The sequence below is a fragment of the Hoplias malabaricus genome, unplaced genomic scaffold, assembly GCF_029633855.1.
Source record: "Hoplias malabaricus isolate fHopMal1 unplaced genomic scaffold, fHopMal1.hap1 scaffold_82, whole genome shotgun sequence".
In the NCBI taxonomy this organism is placed as follows: domain Eukaryota; kingdom Metazoa; phylum Chordata; class Actinopteri; order Characiformes; family Erythrinidae; genus Hoplias; species Hoplias malabaricus.
Genome location: NW_027101173.1, coordinates 72,238 through 89,660, shown reverse-complemented (window position 1 = coordinate 89,660; position 17,423 = coordinate 72,238). Strand labels below are relative to the sequence as shown.

Sequence of the window (17,423 nt, the reverse complement as noted above, 5' to 3'; positions counted from 1 at the left end):
GACGTGTTGAGGGTATGTTCACGTTAATGTGAGAATCTGGAGCCCACCAACCCACACACTGTAGAACAAGTGTGTGCAGGAAGCTGAATTCAGAAAACATGTGGTAACAGTCTCTACTCTTTTGGGAAGGCTTTAAAATAGTACTGAAACATTGCTGTGAGGAGTTGATGGCATATTAACACAATAAAAGAGGCTCGAAAACGTATTTATTTATTTATTTATTTGACAGTGTGTTCAATATAATCTCTGTTGAAAAATTGGGAGGGAATACCACTGATTTATCAAAATATCAGCGTGAACATTTAGAACCTCTCCGAATGATTTTGCTCACGTCTCAACCACTAAAACATGGTGAATTCTGGAACTAGGTGGAGTTCCCCTTTACTCTTTGGCCTCACGACTGGCGCTTTGCCTCAAGAGCCACCAGTAGTTTAAGAAGTGATGCCGGGTTGTAGGGGAAAAGGCCTCTGCTGTGAAGTTTGGTGATAACTGCCTTTAACTCAGAGAGACACAACGTAACCTTCTCAAGCAGAGATCTGGTGGAAACCACTCTCACATCACAATCTGCTCTCGATTCCTCAGTCTTCCTCTTTGTGTGGAGATCTGGAACCGTCTCTCCTTCCTCCTCAGACTCCTCTGAGCTCCCGTAGTCCACCAGTCGTGGACGCGAGCCGACTGAGGTGTGTCTTTCACGAGCCTGAGATGCTCCTGATGTTCCTTCAAGAGAAGCTGCAGATCCGAGGGACAGAGGAGTCCTCCCAGTCTCGCAGCTTCTAAAAGCCCAGCCCTTGTCTTCGATGCGAGAGCAGGAACGAGAAAAGCCCTGTCGGTTGTCTCGTAAATGCTTGAGGTACAGAACGCAGTACTCCAGGAAGCAGGTTTCAGCAGAAATGAGGAAGTCCAGGAGGACGGTGTGGTCAAAGGAGACGCTCTGGAGCAGCAGGATGAAGTGACAGTGGGGGTTACAGCCACAGGAACACGCCTCAGGACCAGAGGGAATCACACTGAAGAGAGACAAGGAAATACGCTGCTGTTTCAGTTCACAACTCAGTTCAGTGGAAAGGGGACGTCCACCAATTTAGACAAATTTCGGCAGAAGATTTAAAACCCTTGAGAGTGGATATCAACTGCTCCATTCCAGAGAAACAAGGTGGTGATAGGAACCAGACGTCAGAAGGGGGCTTAATGTCAATCAAAGTTATTACAGAAGTAGTTACGTTCACAGCATGACGCCGGAGACATTGATTAGCAATTGTCTTTGAGAGAAAGTTTCATTCGTGGAGGAGTAACACATGCAGGGAGTTATAGAGCAAATTAGTCTCCACAGAATGGACTTTGTTAGATTTACCACACAGAAATCCAAAGACACAGTGCAGCTACAGAGGTGCCTGCGGGGAGTAAATAAAATGCTGCACTTGCGGGGCATAGACCCTGCTTTCTGTCTGCACCACTGCTGAGAACTCGGAGCTGTTTCTCCAGGAGCATTTTACACCAAACCACACTGAGTGACTTCACTGACACATCGACCGCTGAATTCTACAAAAATTGGTGGAGTTCCCCTTTAAGGACTTCAGCACACTATTAAATAATCTGCTGTTATTTGGTCAATATTATGTCTCCAAGTAGATTGATGATTCATTCATTCATTATCTATAACCCTTATCCAGTTCAGGGTTGCGGTGGGTCCAGAGCCTACCTGGAATCATTGGGCGCAAGGCGGGAATACACCCTGGAGGGGGCGCCAGTCCTTCACAGGGCAACACAGACACACTCACACATTCACTCACACACCTATGGACACTTTTCAGTCACCAATTCACCTACCAACGTGTGTTTTTGAACTGTGGGAGGAAACCAGAGCACCCGGATGAAACCCACGCAGACACAGAGAGAACACACCACACTCCTCACAGACAGTCACCCGGATGAAACCCACGCAGACACAGAGAGAACACACCACACTCCTCACAGATAGTCACCCGGAGGAAACCCACGCAGACACAGAGAGAACACACCACACTCCTCACAGACAGTCACCCGGAGGAAACCCACGCAGACACAGAGAGAACACACCACACTCCTCACAGACAGTCACCCGGAGGAAACCCACGCAGACACAGGGAGAACACACCACACTCCTCACAGACAGTCACCTGGAGGAAACCCACGCAGACACAGGGAGAACACACCACACTCCTCACAGACAGTCACCCGGAGGAAACCCACGCAGACACAGGGAGAACACACCACACTCCTCACAGACAGTCACCCGGAGCGGGAATCGAACCCACAACCTACAGGTCCCAGGAGCTGTGTGACTGCGACACCTACCTGCCCTAGATTGATGATATTTTTAGTAACTGTTTATATTGGAGGTAAATGTAAGAAACATATAAAAAAATACAAATACCTTCTGTGACATAAATATAAGGCGGTCAAAGCTTTGGCTGCCTCCATCATGTCATCGTCCTGTTCGCCAAACACCAGCGAGATCCAGGAGCAAAGGTGAGCTTCTGCTTTCAACTGACCCACATGCTCCTGCAGGAAGGACAGCAGCTCTAACAGACACCGCTGGACATCAACAGCACGGTCAGCTCCTACAACAGTAGAAAAGAGAGGAGGTGTGATGGCGTAGAAAAGGCTGCCACCTTCTGGAGAGACCCTGAAATTGCATGTTTTCAGAAAAGTATCCTTCAAATGCAAAATCCAGGTATAACACTTTGAGGTTAAAGACACTCTTTTGTGTTTGATTAAGGTATAACTATATGCAAAAACACTTTTATTAATTAATTACGTTTGTTCAAACATATAACTGCAATGTGTAAAATTACAGTGCTTTACCCCACATCTATTACAGAAAAAGAAGAAGAAACACCTTTACTGAGCCCCTTGGGGAAATCGCTTCTCTGTATTTGACCCCTCCGTAAAAGTGAACACACAGTAGTGAGCAATTCTTCACACACACTAGGGGCAGTGAACACACACACAGCCGGAGCAGGGGGCTGCCAACCACCTTGGTGCCAGGGGAACAGTTTTGGGGGTAGGTCCCTTTCTTCAGCTAGGGAATTAATTATTTTTCTTGCCAGTCCCGGGGCCCTCCGGCCTCAAGCTCACTTCTCTAACCTAAAGGCCACGGCTGCCCCCAAAAAGTGTGGGGGCCCTTCAGTGTAGGCCCCTCCTAGAAAAATACTCATTTTCCTTTTAATTTATATTGTAATACTGCGGGGGAAATCAGGGTCTGAAAGGATGTGGAGCTTCCAAGAAGCCCTTAGTAAGTGTGCTACTGGTGTGCTCAGAAACATGGGCTGACCATCCCAGGGCCCAGAGCTCAAGATTACTGAATTAAACATTAAAGGAACACTAGGTAAGATTACAGTGTAATTCACTTTTACAAACGGCATTTCCTACCCTCCTCCAAAAGTTACATAGTGCCGTTTCTGCAGTGCTAAGCCCAGAGTAGCAACGACAGAGGCCCTGTTCTCCCTACTACAGCTCAGTGGAGCTTCACAATGATTTTGAAGCTATAATTTTAAGGTCAAAATACTACCTAGAGTTGCTTTAAATGGACTATGAGAAGGTACGAGGTGCGGTGTAAACTCTGAACACAATCTTTAATAACAAATATCTATAAACAACAAAATGATCAGAGGCACAAAGCTATGGTTTTGTGAGTGAATTACCTCCGAAGTCTGGGTGTTTTGTTACGATCTCCAGGCTCTTGATCACAACGAGGCTCAGGGCCCTTAGCATCACTGCATCTTTCCCCTCAGCTTCTGGAAACATCTCTCTGCTTCCACCGAGGAAACTGGGCTGAGGTTTGACATACACCTTCCTAAGCCAGCCGTCACTAACCCCCTGCAGCACAGAGCCAGCCAACGAGAGCATGTCACCGCTCAAAAACTCATCCCCCTGGACAGCAGAGTGACCTTCCCCTAACCTCCAGTCCTCTCCTGGCCTCTGGACCATGGCCCTCTTCAGTAACAGCAACACTCGCTTCTTCACACAGTACTTTAACCCGGAGTGCACCAGCCGGAGGAGAGCGGAGGTGTGGAAGAACAGCAGTCTCTGAGCGGAAGAACAGAGGCCGAACCTTAGCCTCGCAGCACAGAGAGCCTCCAGCAGGTCCAGCAGGGTCCCCACGCTGACGTCCAGGTCACGCTCGTCTGTCGGAGTCTGGGCACATTTGTCTCGAATGAGGACTTCTGAGTACAAGGAATCGAGAGGCGCTTCCAAACCCGCAAGCAGTTCTGTCAGGATCTCTGGAGAAAAATGAGTTTGTAAAAACAAGTTACATTTACTCAAATACAGTACATTTCCAAATCGTAATGGTCAAAATACCACAAGGATCAAACACTACAGCAACGTTTACACCCTTCTAAACAGCCCTGTTCAGAATGGCTGGTCTCAGTGCATGTGACTTTAAATTCCCCCCGACCCCAAGCCCCACAGCAGTGTTCTCCCCCTGTGTAAACAGCCCCTGTTCAGAACGCCCGCTTTCAGCCCCTGTTCCTTTAAATGATAATGAGCCGCTCGCTGTTCACCCCGACCCCGAGCGCACAGCAGTGAGGAGCGAGGAGCAGAAGCTCTGGTTTTAGCCGTTTTTGCTCAGTTCTCCTTCTTCTCCGTTCTTGTTTTCTCTGTTTTTATTCAGTGCTCTTATTTCTCTGCATTTGTTGTGTCTCTTTTGCCACATTTAACCTCATCTTTGCGCTCTCACATAAACACGGGTCCAGCACTGTGATTGGACAGACGTCAGAAGCAGAATAGTGGTGTTTACGGGGACAGATTCATTGACATAACAGACAAACACAGGCCAAATACGATAAATAAGGCTCGTAATGTGAGTGTAGCCTCAGTATCGCTTTGTTTGTAATGCTCACAGGAAGTGAATACCTTGTTTGTTCGTACAGTCTCCTCTCAGAACTCCTTTAATAACCTCTGTTAGTGACCAAAGGCATGTGTCCAGCGCATGGCTAGGAGCGGACTTCTGAAAGGTTTCGGCACAAGTGGCCTTCCACACAGTGTTCACATCACCCTGCAACAAACAACAACAACAGATCTTAGAGATGACCACATTCACTCATTAGCATCAGGCCAGTGTCGGCTAAATATCCCCATTGATTAGTTTGGTCTGATCTCGTCTGATCCACGTGTTCTCTGCTTTGCCTAGATGCTGAATTATGAGCACTGCTGATAACTCTATCACTGCCAGCGTGGTTGATGCTACCTCAATTTCCTCAATGTCCTTGACTCATTTGTTTTGAACGTCTGTTCTCTTATAACTGTAAAACCCAAGCTTGATTTTATGTTTTTATTATGTATTTGTTCTTGTTTTGTTTTGACCATGTCCTATTTAACGTGATTTATGTTTGTTTCGTAATGTTAAATTTTAGAATTCCTGTAACTGGAAAACGCCGTGCTGTCATGATCCCTGTGTCTGCGTGGGTTTCCTCCGGGTGACTGTCTGTGAGGAGTGTGGTGTGTTCTCTCTGTGTCTGCGTGGGTTTCCTCTGGGTGCTCCGGTTTCCTCCCAAAGTCCAAAAACACACGTTGGTAGGTGGATTGGCGACTCAAAAGTGTCCGTAGGTGTGAGTGAATGTGTGTGTGTGTGTGTCTGTGTTGCCCTGTGACGGACTGGCGCCCCCTCCAGGGTGTATTCCCGCCTTGCGCCCAATGATTCCAGGTAGGCTCTGGACCCACCGCGACCCTGAACTGGATAAGGGTTACAGACAATGAATGAATGAATGAATGAATCTCCTCAGAAATATCTCAAGTAAAACGAATGTTGCATCTTTGACTTCTGACACACCCCTGAACTGGTTTCACACTAGCATAACACTTACGTGGTTACAGAGGTCATAGAGGACGACCGACGACACACACTTTGAGGTTAAATGGGACAGTAGCCTGTCCTGGGAGTTTAGGAGCGATACCTACAACAACGAGAGAAGGTGAGACATTAGAGAATCAAACACAAAGTAAAAACACAGTCAACAGGTTTCCTCTCAATAAATCTTTAGTAATTTCCTTAAAAACTGAGATGCGTGTCTCACTGATAAACAGTAATAAATAAGAGGCTACACAGTTTAACACATGAAAAAAATACAGTTCCTTTTTTCAGACTTTCCCAAGCATCTCTCTTTTACTGTTTTTTTAATGGAAACCACTGTCAGGATTTGGCAACCACTCTGAGACAAACCTGTGTGTATAACTGGAGAACTGCGAAGTCATTTTGTGACCTCACAATACTCACATCCACATGTCCAGCAACTTAAACATGTTAAACAAGGGCACATGCACCCAGTTTATGAAACACGTGGAGCCCTCTCTCTGTCCCAGTCATCTTGGAGATGAGGGAGAAACATGGCGGTTTATGTTTTGCTGATATTATTAGTCCCCGCCTGCTGTTGCATTGAGAGCCATAAAACAGTAATTACATCCTGATGGACACTGTTGTGTTTTAATTCTGAGTGAGAAAATCCAACAGCACAGAGACACAAACCACTCACAAGTTCTGACATCAGATCAGCAGGTCCAAACAGCGTCTTCATCACAGCTTCATAGAAGGTTCTGGCATCAGGAAGCAAACTTTTTGAAGAGAGCGCTGCAATTATCTGTCCAATGAGAGTGAGACACAGGCAGGCGGAGTCTGTTTCTTTACTTCCACCACGGTGTGGACTCAGAGGCTGTAAAGATTGGCTAATGACTGATTTGATTCTGGTTGCCAGTTCTTCACTGGTCACTCCAGGGATGTCTCTGGCCCTTAAAGCTGTGAACAATGCCTGAAAATCTGGGTGTTCCATCTTCACTTAATCCACAGATCAGGGCCTGAGAGGCTGGACAAAAGCAAATGAGGAAAAGGCTGGTGATGCAGTGTCTTTATCCAGGGTTCAGTGAGTAATCAACTTTAGATGAAACTCAATACTGTTAAATAATAATAAACAGAAAGAAATGCAATAATATCTAGAAATACGACACATATTATGCTATGATTAAATATTGGCTCAAACCCAGGTTATTATTATTATTATGTTGTTGTTGTTGTTGTTGTGAAATGATAATTACTATTTTATTTTTTTCTCAGTCCATTTATGTATTTTCTTATTTTTCGCTTATTTTGCTGGTGTTTTTACTTGACCACAAACGTGAAATAAATACATTTTCTAATATAATTTCTCGTGTAATTTCAACATTATAATCTCCAAAATAAGTTTTAAATAAATAAGACTCAGTTTGCGAACTATAATCATTAAGCACATAATAACACTTTATTTGATAATATCAATATTTCACCGCATATTTACATTGTTATCAGTGAAATATTCAAAAGCAGAATGGCGTTTAAACCCAACCAAAGCTAGAAAACAAGACTTCTTTTTCAAATTTTCCGTTCCACCTTAAATCGAGCCTGCGTCTGAATTAGCTGCTGTACTATTTAAGGTGGAACCAACGATTTATTTTTTTAAAAGCCTCTTAAGAATAATTAAACGAAGAGAGAGCGTTATTTAATCACCGAATTTTCTTATGACTCCGTTAATCGCTCCATTCTCCTGTATTTTGGATTTTTAAACCCATTTATAACTGAGCTTTATATTTTTGCTCCAGATCTCAGCTCTGTTTTGAAATCCATGGCGGCGATCTGTCTCAAACGTAAAAGGTGCTGTTCCAATCCGTGCACTTGATTCCTACACACTCGTACACTATCTAAGGCACGCTAGTAGATAGGACGAGTATTTTCTATGGTTTTCTATGGCACTATTTTTAAGCTTCTGTATATTTTCAGCAAAGTATTTAGTGTTTTTTTTTGTGCGACGCCATGTTTTTTTATCACTACTTTCTCTACTAATTTCATTTCTATTAGTTTTATTGTGGGGGCCTGGAGGTTGTGGATTTGAGTCCCGCTCCAGGTGACTGTCTGTGAGGAGTGTGGTGTGTTCTCTCTGTGTCTGCGTGGGTTTCCTCCGGGTGACTGTCTGTGAGGAGTGTGGTGTGTTCTCTCTGTGTCTGCGTGGGTTTCCTCCATGTGCTCCGGTTTCCTCCCACAGTCCAAAAACACTACCACACGTTGGTAGGTGAATTGGCAACTCAAAAAAAAATTGCCCTGTGTGTTGCCACTTTTGAGTTGCCAATCCACTTACCAACATGTTTTGGGACAGTGGAAGAAACCCATGCGGACACAGGGAGAACACTAAACTCCTCACAGACAGTCACCCGGAGCAGGGCTTGAAATCACAACCCCCCTGGAGCTGTGTGATAGCGACACTACCTGTTGAGCCACCTTGTTAGCATGTGTGTGGTGTGCTAATGTAGATTACAGAAAACGAATCATGAGTGAAATAAGCATTCAAAAGCTATTATTAAACATCTCCACATCAACTGCAGTGCTCCAAAGACAATCTGAAAAACATGGATTCATGCAGCCAGGGATTTCACATGTCACAAACCAGGAACCAATCCCATCACGGGGCGGGGCTTTCAGGCTGCCTGTGAGTAACTGAAGGGTAGTTGGACATAGAGCTAGGGACTGATTGTATTTCACTGATTCATTGACCTGAGTGTAATTTAGAAATTGTAACGTTAAATCTGCGACACTTTTAAGGCATGTTTTGTTTTTAAATAAAATTGTATTCTTCTAAATCACCTCTGTATCTCTGAACACGGATGATTTTTAAGGGCTTTATTCAATGGCTGGAGGGGACTTCAGAGTAGTAGAGCTAGGGTACGTTGTGAAAAGAGTGCGAAGAGTGTTCTTATTGAGACGAGGCCACTGGTTTGACAGCTCAAATTCTCCGCTTCTGATTGGTACACAGCCTAGAGCTCGAAGAGGAGGCTAGTTAGCGAGCTAGCTGTATTTTAGCAGTGATTTTGAAGGTTTAAAGGTTTTATGTTGCATTATTCTCCGCCGGTTCTGCCCCAGATGACCCGACTCAGTTTAATGAACGAGAAGCTTTGATTCCGGAGAATTTGTGAGTGTTTAAAGGCTGTGGAAATAGTTATTATAGACAGAGCTGCTGCTAAAGACCACGGGCAGAGGACCATTAGCGCTGGGGGTAAGTTAACGTTAGCTTTAGCGAATTTATCTGCATTTCTGATGCTGTCCTGTGCGAACTGGGCCTTTCTTAGAACCCGAGACTTTCTCTTAGACATTTAAAGTTGGAGATGAATATAGTCCGGGTGTAGGAGTGAAAACAGAAAGACGCACTTTCCCAGAAGTGAAGATCATTAGTGGACAGACTAATGCTAGCAGCAGCTAACGGTAACAGTTCATTGTTTGTCTCTGCTGCCGTAGACCTCAGTTTTGCTCAGAATACTGCACTGGTTGAGTATTATATACAAATATTGTATTAAACAGCATCAGAGTGACTATCAGAGCCTGGGTTTTGTTATGAATAGGTTTTAATTCGAGAAGTACTCAATCCTTTCTCTAAATGCTGTTCAAATATCAACAACACAAAGGTCTGAATGCACTGGAGTCCTTGGTTTTGACAGAAGCTGCCAGTAAAGGACTTATTGCTTATATATCCCTCCTATTTTATCTTTCCCTCCTTTTCCACTTTCAAGATATTTGTGTGTTTTATTTGTACCAAGTCAGTACTAATCCATTTTTACACGTCTTTCCATTCTTCATCTTTTCTTTATCCTCTAGAATAATCAGTGGAGCTGTAGAGGTGTTACGTTTGTCAATACTTTGTCGATGTTGTGATAAATTAGTTTGCCTTATCCATGATATGGTCCGATAAACACAGTGTGTAACAGTAGTGTCTGAGCTGAAAGGATACGTTATAGAACACTCGCTTGTTCAGGAGTGTTCACAGTGTTCTGAGGATCTTGAGTGCAGGGACACTGCTGTTGTGTTGGATCATTGTGGTATTTTGAACAAAGCAGGCCATGCGTTTCGTTAAGACCCATTATTTACTGCTGGAAAAAGGGGGGTGTTCTCTCTAAACCTTATTTATTTTAGAAGCATTATTAATTACAGACTATGCTTTAATTGTGATAGAGAGGTAAATTAAATGTTCTGATCGTTAAAATATATCCGTTATATGTGTCAGATGCTGGAGTGCATACATCATACACACTTTTATATTCAGATTCACAAATGATGGCCTCCCGGCTACAAATCACACTGCATGTTTAGTGACATCACAAAAGCTGTACATTAAAAATGCGTGGTTTAACAGTTGTTTCCATATATGGACTGTGTACATTTGAAAGCGTAAATATGTACATTTTATTATAAATAATTTTTCAAAAATACGGACCGTTATGTTGCTGTAGGAGACATTCATTCATTCATTGTCTGTAACCCTTATCCAGTTCAGGGTCGCGGTGGGTCCAGAGCCTACCTGGAATCACAGGGCGCAAGGCAGGAATACACCCTGGAGGGGGCACCAGTCCTTCACAGGGCAACACAGACACACATTCACTCGCACACTCACACCTACAGACACTTTTTGAGTCGTCAATCCACCTACCAACGTGTGTTTTTGGACTGTGGGAGGACACCCACACAGACACAGGGAGAACACACCACACTCCTCACAGACAGTCACCCGGAGGAAACCTACACAGACACAGGGAGAACACACCACACTCCTCACAGACAGTCACCCGGAGGAAACCCACGCAGACACAGAGAGAACACACCACACTCCTCACAGACAGTCACCCGGAGGAAACCCACGCAGACACAGGGAGAACACACCACACTCCTCACAGACAGTCACCCGGAGGAAACCCACGCAGACACAGAGAGAACACACCACACTCCTCACAGACAGTCACCCGGAGGAAACCCACGCAGATACAGAGAGAACACACCACACTCCTCACAGACAGTCACCCGGAGGAAACCCACGCAGATGATGATGATGATGTTCATGTGTTTCTCTGTCTCTGCAGCGTTTACTCTTTGATGCCTATTGGACTGGACTGAAGAATGGCCCCAAAATACCCAGGGGCTTTCAGAGCTGATAGACATTAAACAAGGGTAAATTTCCCATCTTTTATCTGGTATTTGTTTCTGAAAAAATCCTCTGAAACGGCTCACATCCTTAAAAAAAACACAAAGCACAGGAATATGAGAGGGATAAAAAAAAAAGTTTAATGTAAATATATTCTTTTTAAAACCATTTCTATTGATCCATTCCTCATTAAAGTTTGATGACTTTAAAGATGACACACGTGTGTCTCCATATTTTGTTCTCTGTTTGTCACATGCTGTATTTCCAAACCCTGTAGACGTCCCTTTACATGAACAAACTGAGCTCCTTCAGTGTGGACACAGCTGCGTACGTTTAAAGGGTTGAAGCCAAAAGTGTCTGAGTGTTTCCCGCTTGTTCTGTGTGGACAGGATCCCAGGAGCGGCCGAATCCCTCACTGCGAGATGTGACAGGATGCTGAACCATCACTGCAGAAGGAACCCGGAGCTACAGGAGGAGCTGCAGATTCAGGCGGCAGTGGCAGCTGGCGATGTTTACACCGTTCGTAAGATGCTGGAGCAGGGCTACTCGCCCAAGATCAGAGACGCCAACGGCTGGACCCTGCTCCACTTCTCCGCTGCCAAGGGCAAGGAGCGCTGCGTCCGTGTATTCCTGGAGCACGGAGGTATGAGCACGGGTTACAGGAGAACAGGTTGTGGGTGGTGGTTTAGACGGGTCTGGTTTACTCTTCCTACACTGCGATAGCTGCCTAAAATCCACAGTGTGAGATTGTGGAGTGTAAAGATTATTCAACATGTTTCAAGGCTGTTTCCTCAAAGGAATAAGACATTTTTCTCTGGATAAAATCATCTAAAGCAAGTAAAAACAGTATCAATGTTTGGAGAGAAAAGCACACAGATTAAACGCACTTAAGCTTCCGTTAAAAATGCTAACATCGTTAAAAAACAAATCACAGCCATTTGTGGTGTGGCGTTAATAATGGACAGAGATTTTGAGCAAGAAGTGCACTCCACTCATGTGTTCTTCGGCTCAAATCACATCATTCCAGCAAACCCCAGTCTGAGAATGAGAATGAAACCACAAGCACAGAAGGAAAGTGCAGCCAGTCAATGTCACTGCACACAGTCTGCGCATCTACAGCAGACAGGCAGCGTTTATGAGACGAGGGCTTGCCTCAGTAAAGGCTCTCATCAAAATGGCCCTGGATCTTCCGTCCTGTTCCACAGAAAATCCACAAGCGATGGAAGAAGTATTTTGTGATTAGCTCTAATCCGCTCTCGGTGTGACATCATTTCTGCAGTCGCTGGTTGTGTTTATTCAAGTTCGTCATATGCAGTTTGTAGTCGAAATACTCACTTTAAATAACGGGCAAACATTTCAAACATTAACCTATAAACATTACCTTGGGACGCTGTAGTTTAAGTTGAGGGTGAGGACATTCCTGCCCGCCGCTAGATGGCGCTGTGAATCTAGGTTAGTAGGTTACAGGAAGTCTTGTATTTTTTCAGTGCTGCAGTCCCTCTGTATTTTATAAGCTTCATGAGTTAATTCACTGTCCGTAATCAAAGAACAACAGTAGACTGATTAAGAAAATGGCCTCTGTCTCAGCTCTCAGTCGCCTGAAAAACAGGGGCCGCACCTTCTATTCTTTTCATAGTTTCACCTCAGACTTTGCTGTTTTATTTGCAGCTAAAGCTATGAGAAGGTCAAAGGAGCTTAGCTTTAAACGTATTACAATTTTAAGGTGCATCTACTTTTATATAAAAGACTGGAAGTGAACCTCCCGTGCACCAGATGCACTTGTTTGTACTTGTTCTTTTTTTTTGTGTACAACAGGATTCGGTTTTGATTCACTGTCACCCGATGCCCCTCAGTTATGGATTAACTCTTTAACAGTAACTGATGGAGTCACCATTGCTCTATCCATTGTCTTCAATGCTAATCTGTGTGTGTGTGTTTTTAATGCAGCCGACCCCACGGTGAAGGATTTTATCGGCGGTTTTACCGCGCTGCACTACGCCGCCATGCACGGCCGTGCTCGTATCGCCCGACTTATGCTGGAGTCAGAGCACCGTGGTGACATCATCAACGCCAAGAGCAACGACGGCTGGACGCCGCTACACGTGGCGGCGCACTACGGCCGGGACTCGTTTGTGCGGCTGCTGCTGGAGTTCAAAGCCGAGGTGGACCCCCTGAGCGACAAAGGCACGACTCCGCTGCAGCTGGCCATCATCCGCGAGCGCTCCAGCTGCGTCCGAATCCTGCTGGACCACAGCGCCAACATCGACATCCAGAACGGCTTCCTGCTGCGCTACGCCGTCATCAAGGGCAACCACTCGTACTGCCGCATGTTCCTCCAGAGAGGGGCCGACACCAACCTCGGCCGACTGGAGGACGGCCAGACGCCGCTGCACCTCTCCGCTCTGCGGGACGACGTGCTCTGTGCTCAGATGCTCTACGCCTACGGTGCGGACACAAACACGCGCAACTACGAGGGCCAGACCCCCGTGGCCGTCTCCGTCAGTATGTCCGGCAACAGCAGACCCTGCCTGGACTTCCTGCAGGAGGTCACACGTAGGTCAAATTTAACGGCTTTGTTTGTGTGTTTTGTGGCATGTCGTTTACGGCTGCTGTGATGGGGAACATGTCGACACCTGATTGGACAGGTCCTGTTTTAGTGGAGATTTTTCTTTAAAACAGAAACACGTTGTTTTGTGCCGTGACACCTTTCTCTCAGTGGAAACGCCCCAGGCACAACACATTAATTTGGAGATCTGGAGCCCACCAACCCAAACACCATGAAACAAGACCGCCCAGAATAAAACAAGTCGTTCTGATTTGGCGCTGCTCCTTTCGTGGAGTGCAGACAGAGCCACAGGGAAAGGCAGGGTTATGCTGAGTTAATGAGACGATCGGAGCAGAGACGTGATAAAATGGAGGTAAAATAAGAGCAGAGAAAGAAGAGAACTGGGGAAAAATGGTGAAAAAATGAGTGGAGAAGGAAGAGACTGAGGGTTAAACCGGCGCTTGTGTGTGTGCCTCGCTGTGAGCAGAGAGTGTCAGGGTTTTCTGAATGTAGCAGTTTTTAACATCTTTTCAAACCACGTCGATTTGCGTTAACATTTAGCGTAGGAAATAAAACCCGTGTTTTGATGCAGGATGTGGCAGCTGTCAATCACCCGAAAGCAGGCGGCCGGGGGTTGGTCGTCCTTTCCTTTCCCCCCCAGTCTCTTAAAGAACGTTTGTAGATTCCTCATGCATGTTATTAACAGAGGAAGATATTATTAATACTTGGAGAAACAATAGAACATTTCTTTTTTTCCCGCCCGAGGCTGTCCATACTTCAGCGTTATCGTCGTCACCTCCCAAGCGCAAAGCTACGTTCCCTCTGCGAACAATCCAGCGCCTGAGAAAGCCGAGCCCTGTTACCTGAAGCACTAATGATCTGGTAGACAACAATGGCCACATTCCTGCGCTCCAGTTCAACTTTGATATCCCCGTATCAAAGCAGCCTGCCTTAGCCCCACACGCACTGCACAGTCTGCCCCCCCTCCATTCATTCAACGCCCTGCATCAGCGCGATCGCATTTCAGTCCAGTTATCGATTATAAAAACAGCATTTCAGCGCTCTCTTTTTGGACGTCCCTCAGCCAAGAAAGTCTCAGAGATAGTGACTGAGGTGCAGGACTTCAGCGCAGATTAACTTCCCCCATTATAAGGCCCAGACAGTGACCGTACACTGAGTCTGCAGATGGCCTTTGTAGTGGTTTTCCCAGCTGGCTTCATTTGTGCCTGTGCCACATTGTGCGGGGCCAGGACAGGGGCCATTAGAGCCGATAAACCGCGCTCGGGCCCCGGTCCTGGAACTCGTTCCCAACTCCCTTAACATCTTCAAGACGGCAGATAAAGGAGGGCACAGAGCCAGGGTCCTGGGATCCTCTGAGAGTTTAGGGCACGAGAAGCAGAGGCAGGACGATGCAGGCTTTCACCTTCGTATCTCAAGTGTCTTCCCTCGCCCCCTTGATGAGTAGTGTACACTTCTTCTGTTCGTACGCTCTGGTTTTTTAAGCTTGTATCCTTTTAGTGATGGAAAATACGAAAACAAAAAAGCACATTAGGTTTTACTTTGGGGTCCTTTAGGCAAAGTTCAAATGATCGACAATCTTCGTAACTCTACGCAACAAAGAGCCTTTACATCGTTTGAAGCCCTCTGTTTGAAAATAAAGCCATCACTGAATCGGGCTTTATTTTTCAGCGTAAACGTAAGTTCGGGGTTAAATTAAAACCGAATTCCACTTGTGAGTGTCTCGCACTGAATGGGCTCAAATTACACTTCGACACACAATCGTCTCTCGCTGTTTATTTACAGAATCTAAATAAGTCCAAACAATAAACTGCGTCTTGATCATAATAATGTATATATTTTTCGCTTTAAAAGTTCGTAAAAGAGCAGCTGAGTTTGTGTAACCACCGTTTATTTTATCCGCGTCAGAATAAAACCTCGTATCTCCGTTTTTGTGGCTTCTGCACGCTGTAGAATAGAAATGCTCTTAAATTGCTCGTAAAGAATCAGTCCATTTGGTTCTGACATGTTTTGGACCTGGACTGTGTTTGTTATTGAACTGTAGTGGGGTCTTATTACTGATTTTTACAGTTATCTCTTATCAATATTGTATCGGTTTTGAAGGGCGCTCGTCTGCAGCTCATTTTCACCTCCCCTTCCTCTCCTCTTCTCTCCCCAGGACAGCCCAGGACGCTGCAGGATCTGTGCCGGATAAAGATCCGCCAATGCATAGGACTCCAAAGCTTAAAGTTTCTGGAGGATCTGCCCATTGCCAGAGTCATTAAGGACTACTTAAAACACAAGTTCGACAACGTCTGACAGAGGCCTCTGAACCTCCGGACACCAGTGCAGGCTCTTTTTATCTTACTCTAGTAAAGGACTATGCAAACTCTAACTCTCGACCTCGGGCTGCAGAAGGTTTCTGTGATTCGTAAAGGCTCACGGACACTTTGGGAGAACTGAAGCTGATCGTTTGTTCATGTCTTTGTCACGGATCTTGACATCTTCCCCGATCCTCACGAGACACAAAAATAGGTTCAGTCTTTTCCAAGTGTTCCTTCGTTAAGAACTCATGCCTGGTTTGTCTTTTCTGTTCTTAAAGGGAACGTTGAGCACGGAACATCCCTCTGTGCCCCTCGCTGCAGAGGCTCAGAAACTCACACATCACCAGACGTTTTTGTTGCATTAAATACTGGATTTTTTTTACACAAACAAACAAAAACATCGCTGCTCCGAGGTGCTTTTATTGTTTAAAATTCCCACCGAGTTCTGGACCCTCTTCAGCAGCAGGTGACGCTTAAAAACCAGGATTAAATTCAACTGAGAGTTGTACTTAAGTGAATACAGTGCTGTGGAGAAGTCTGGGAAATGTATTTGAGGTGATTATAGGGTACTTTTTAAAGACCGTAAATGTTTATCCTCGAAGTCCGATATGAATTCATCCGTCCTTTATTCAATAAAATGAGGTGCTGATTATGGCATTAAACAAATCCACAATGTATTCTCAGTTCAAAGTTCAGAGGCCTCTGACCAAATCATGAGTTTCTCTCTAAAAATCTAACGTCAAATCTGCTGAGCCCTAGCAGTGAAATCTTCTGTAAAAACAGTCTTGAGCCTGAAAGGACATGGTTTGATGCCTTCTGTTTGTAATAAAGTGATCACTAAAGAATCTGTGGCATTTCTTACCCTTTATTTCTCAGTTTAAATGTAGACTCTTGAATGGTTTTTCATTGGAAGGGTTCAGATGAGTTCTGCACGTAGTTTACGCTCATTGTTTATTTACAGACTGTAACCTACGGCTACAAACAAAACGTTAAAATCATTTTTACTTTGTCGCTTTCTTATATTTTAATAAAATTCATGTCGAATGCATTAAATGTCAAAAATGACTGTCACCAGTAGTTTTCCCAAAAATGTAGCATCAAGGTCATCGTGAAAAGTTATCATAGAGTGAACAGAACGTCATAAACCCGCTCTCTACCAGTTTACGATGACCTTAACGCGGCGACACCTTCGGTAACCGGGCCCTGGATGATTAGGTGAGGGATGACCGACATGTTTTTATTTATTTACACGTTATTTAACGTTAAAAACAATTTACATCGAGAAAAATCATTTCCAAACTGACTTCTTCACAGAACTGTATTACTTTATTATTATTATTATTGCTGTTAGTTCAAGTTCTCATCTTTTGCCATGTTTCACTCGGTCCAGACCCAGTGACGAGGAACGGCGCTCATTTTCAAAAAATTAAAATAAAGGAAAGTAAAAAGGTGGGAAAGTGAATTTTACCATTAGGTGGAAGTCACATCTGAAGTTCATGACCCCCCCCCCCCCCCCCCCCCACACACACACACACACACACACACACACACACACACGAGGACTACACTATGTATATAATTGTGTCATATGTA

At 44.9% G+C, this 17,423-nt stretch overlaps 2 protein-coding genes across 3 annotated transcripts; one reads left to right on the top strand and one right to left on the bottom strand.

The window, feature by feature from the left end:
- Positions 1 to 217: 217 nt before the first annotated feature.
- On the bottom strand, positions 218 to 6,803 carry lins1 (lines homolog 1). The gene is made up of 6 exons (XM_066659295.1): positions 6,510 to 6,803; positions 5,844 to 5,933; positions 4,894 to 5,035; positions 3,681 to 4,259; positions 2,411 to 2,597; positions 218 to 1,004 (listed from the first exon to the last, which is right to left on the bottom strand). Exons 1-6 carry the CDS (start codon positions 6,801 to 6,803, stop codon positions 395 to 397), a joined length of 1,902 nt encoding a protein of 633 aa, XP_066515392.1. The 3' UTR covers positions 218 to 394.
- asb7 (ankyrin repeat and SOCS box containing 7) lies at positions 6,743 to 17,108 on the top strand. 2 transcript variants are annotated; one of them, XM_066659298.1, is made up of 5 exons: positions 6,743 to 6,893; positions 10,903 to 10,990; positions 11,354 to 11,607; positions 12,912 to 13,517; positions 15,686 to 17,108. In XM_066659298.1, exons 3-5 carry the CDS (start codon positions 11,397 to 11,399, stop codon positions 15,823 to 15,825), a joined length of 957 nt encoding a protein of 318 aa, XP_066515395.1. In that variant the 5' UTR covers positions 6,743 to 6,893; positions 10,903 to 10,990; positions 11,354 to 11,396; the 3' UTR covers positions 15,826 to 17,108. The 2 variants fall into 2 exon arrangements, with proteins under 2 accessions (XP_066515395.1, XP_066515393.1); XM_066659296.1 differs by lacking the exon at positions 6,743 to 6,893 and adding an exon at positions 8,775 to 9,050.
- Positions 17,109 to 17,423: the final 315 nt, after the last annotated feature.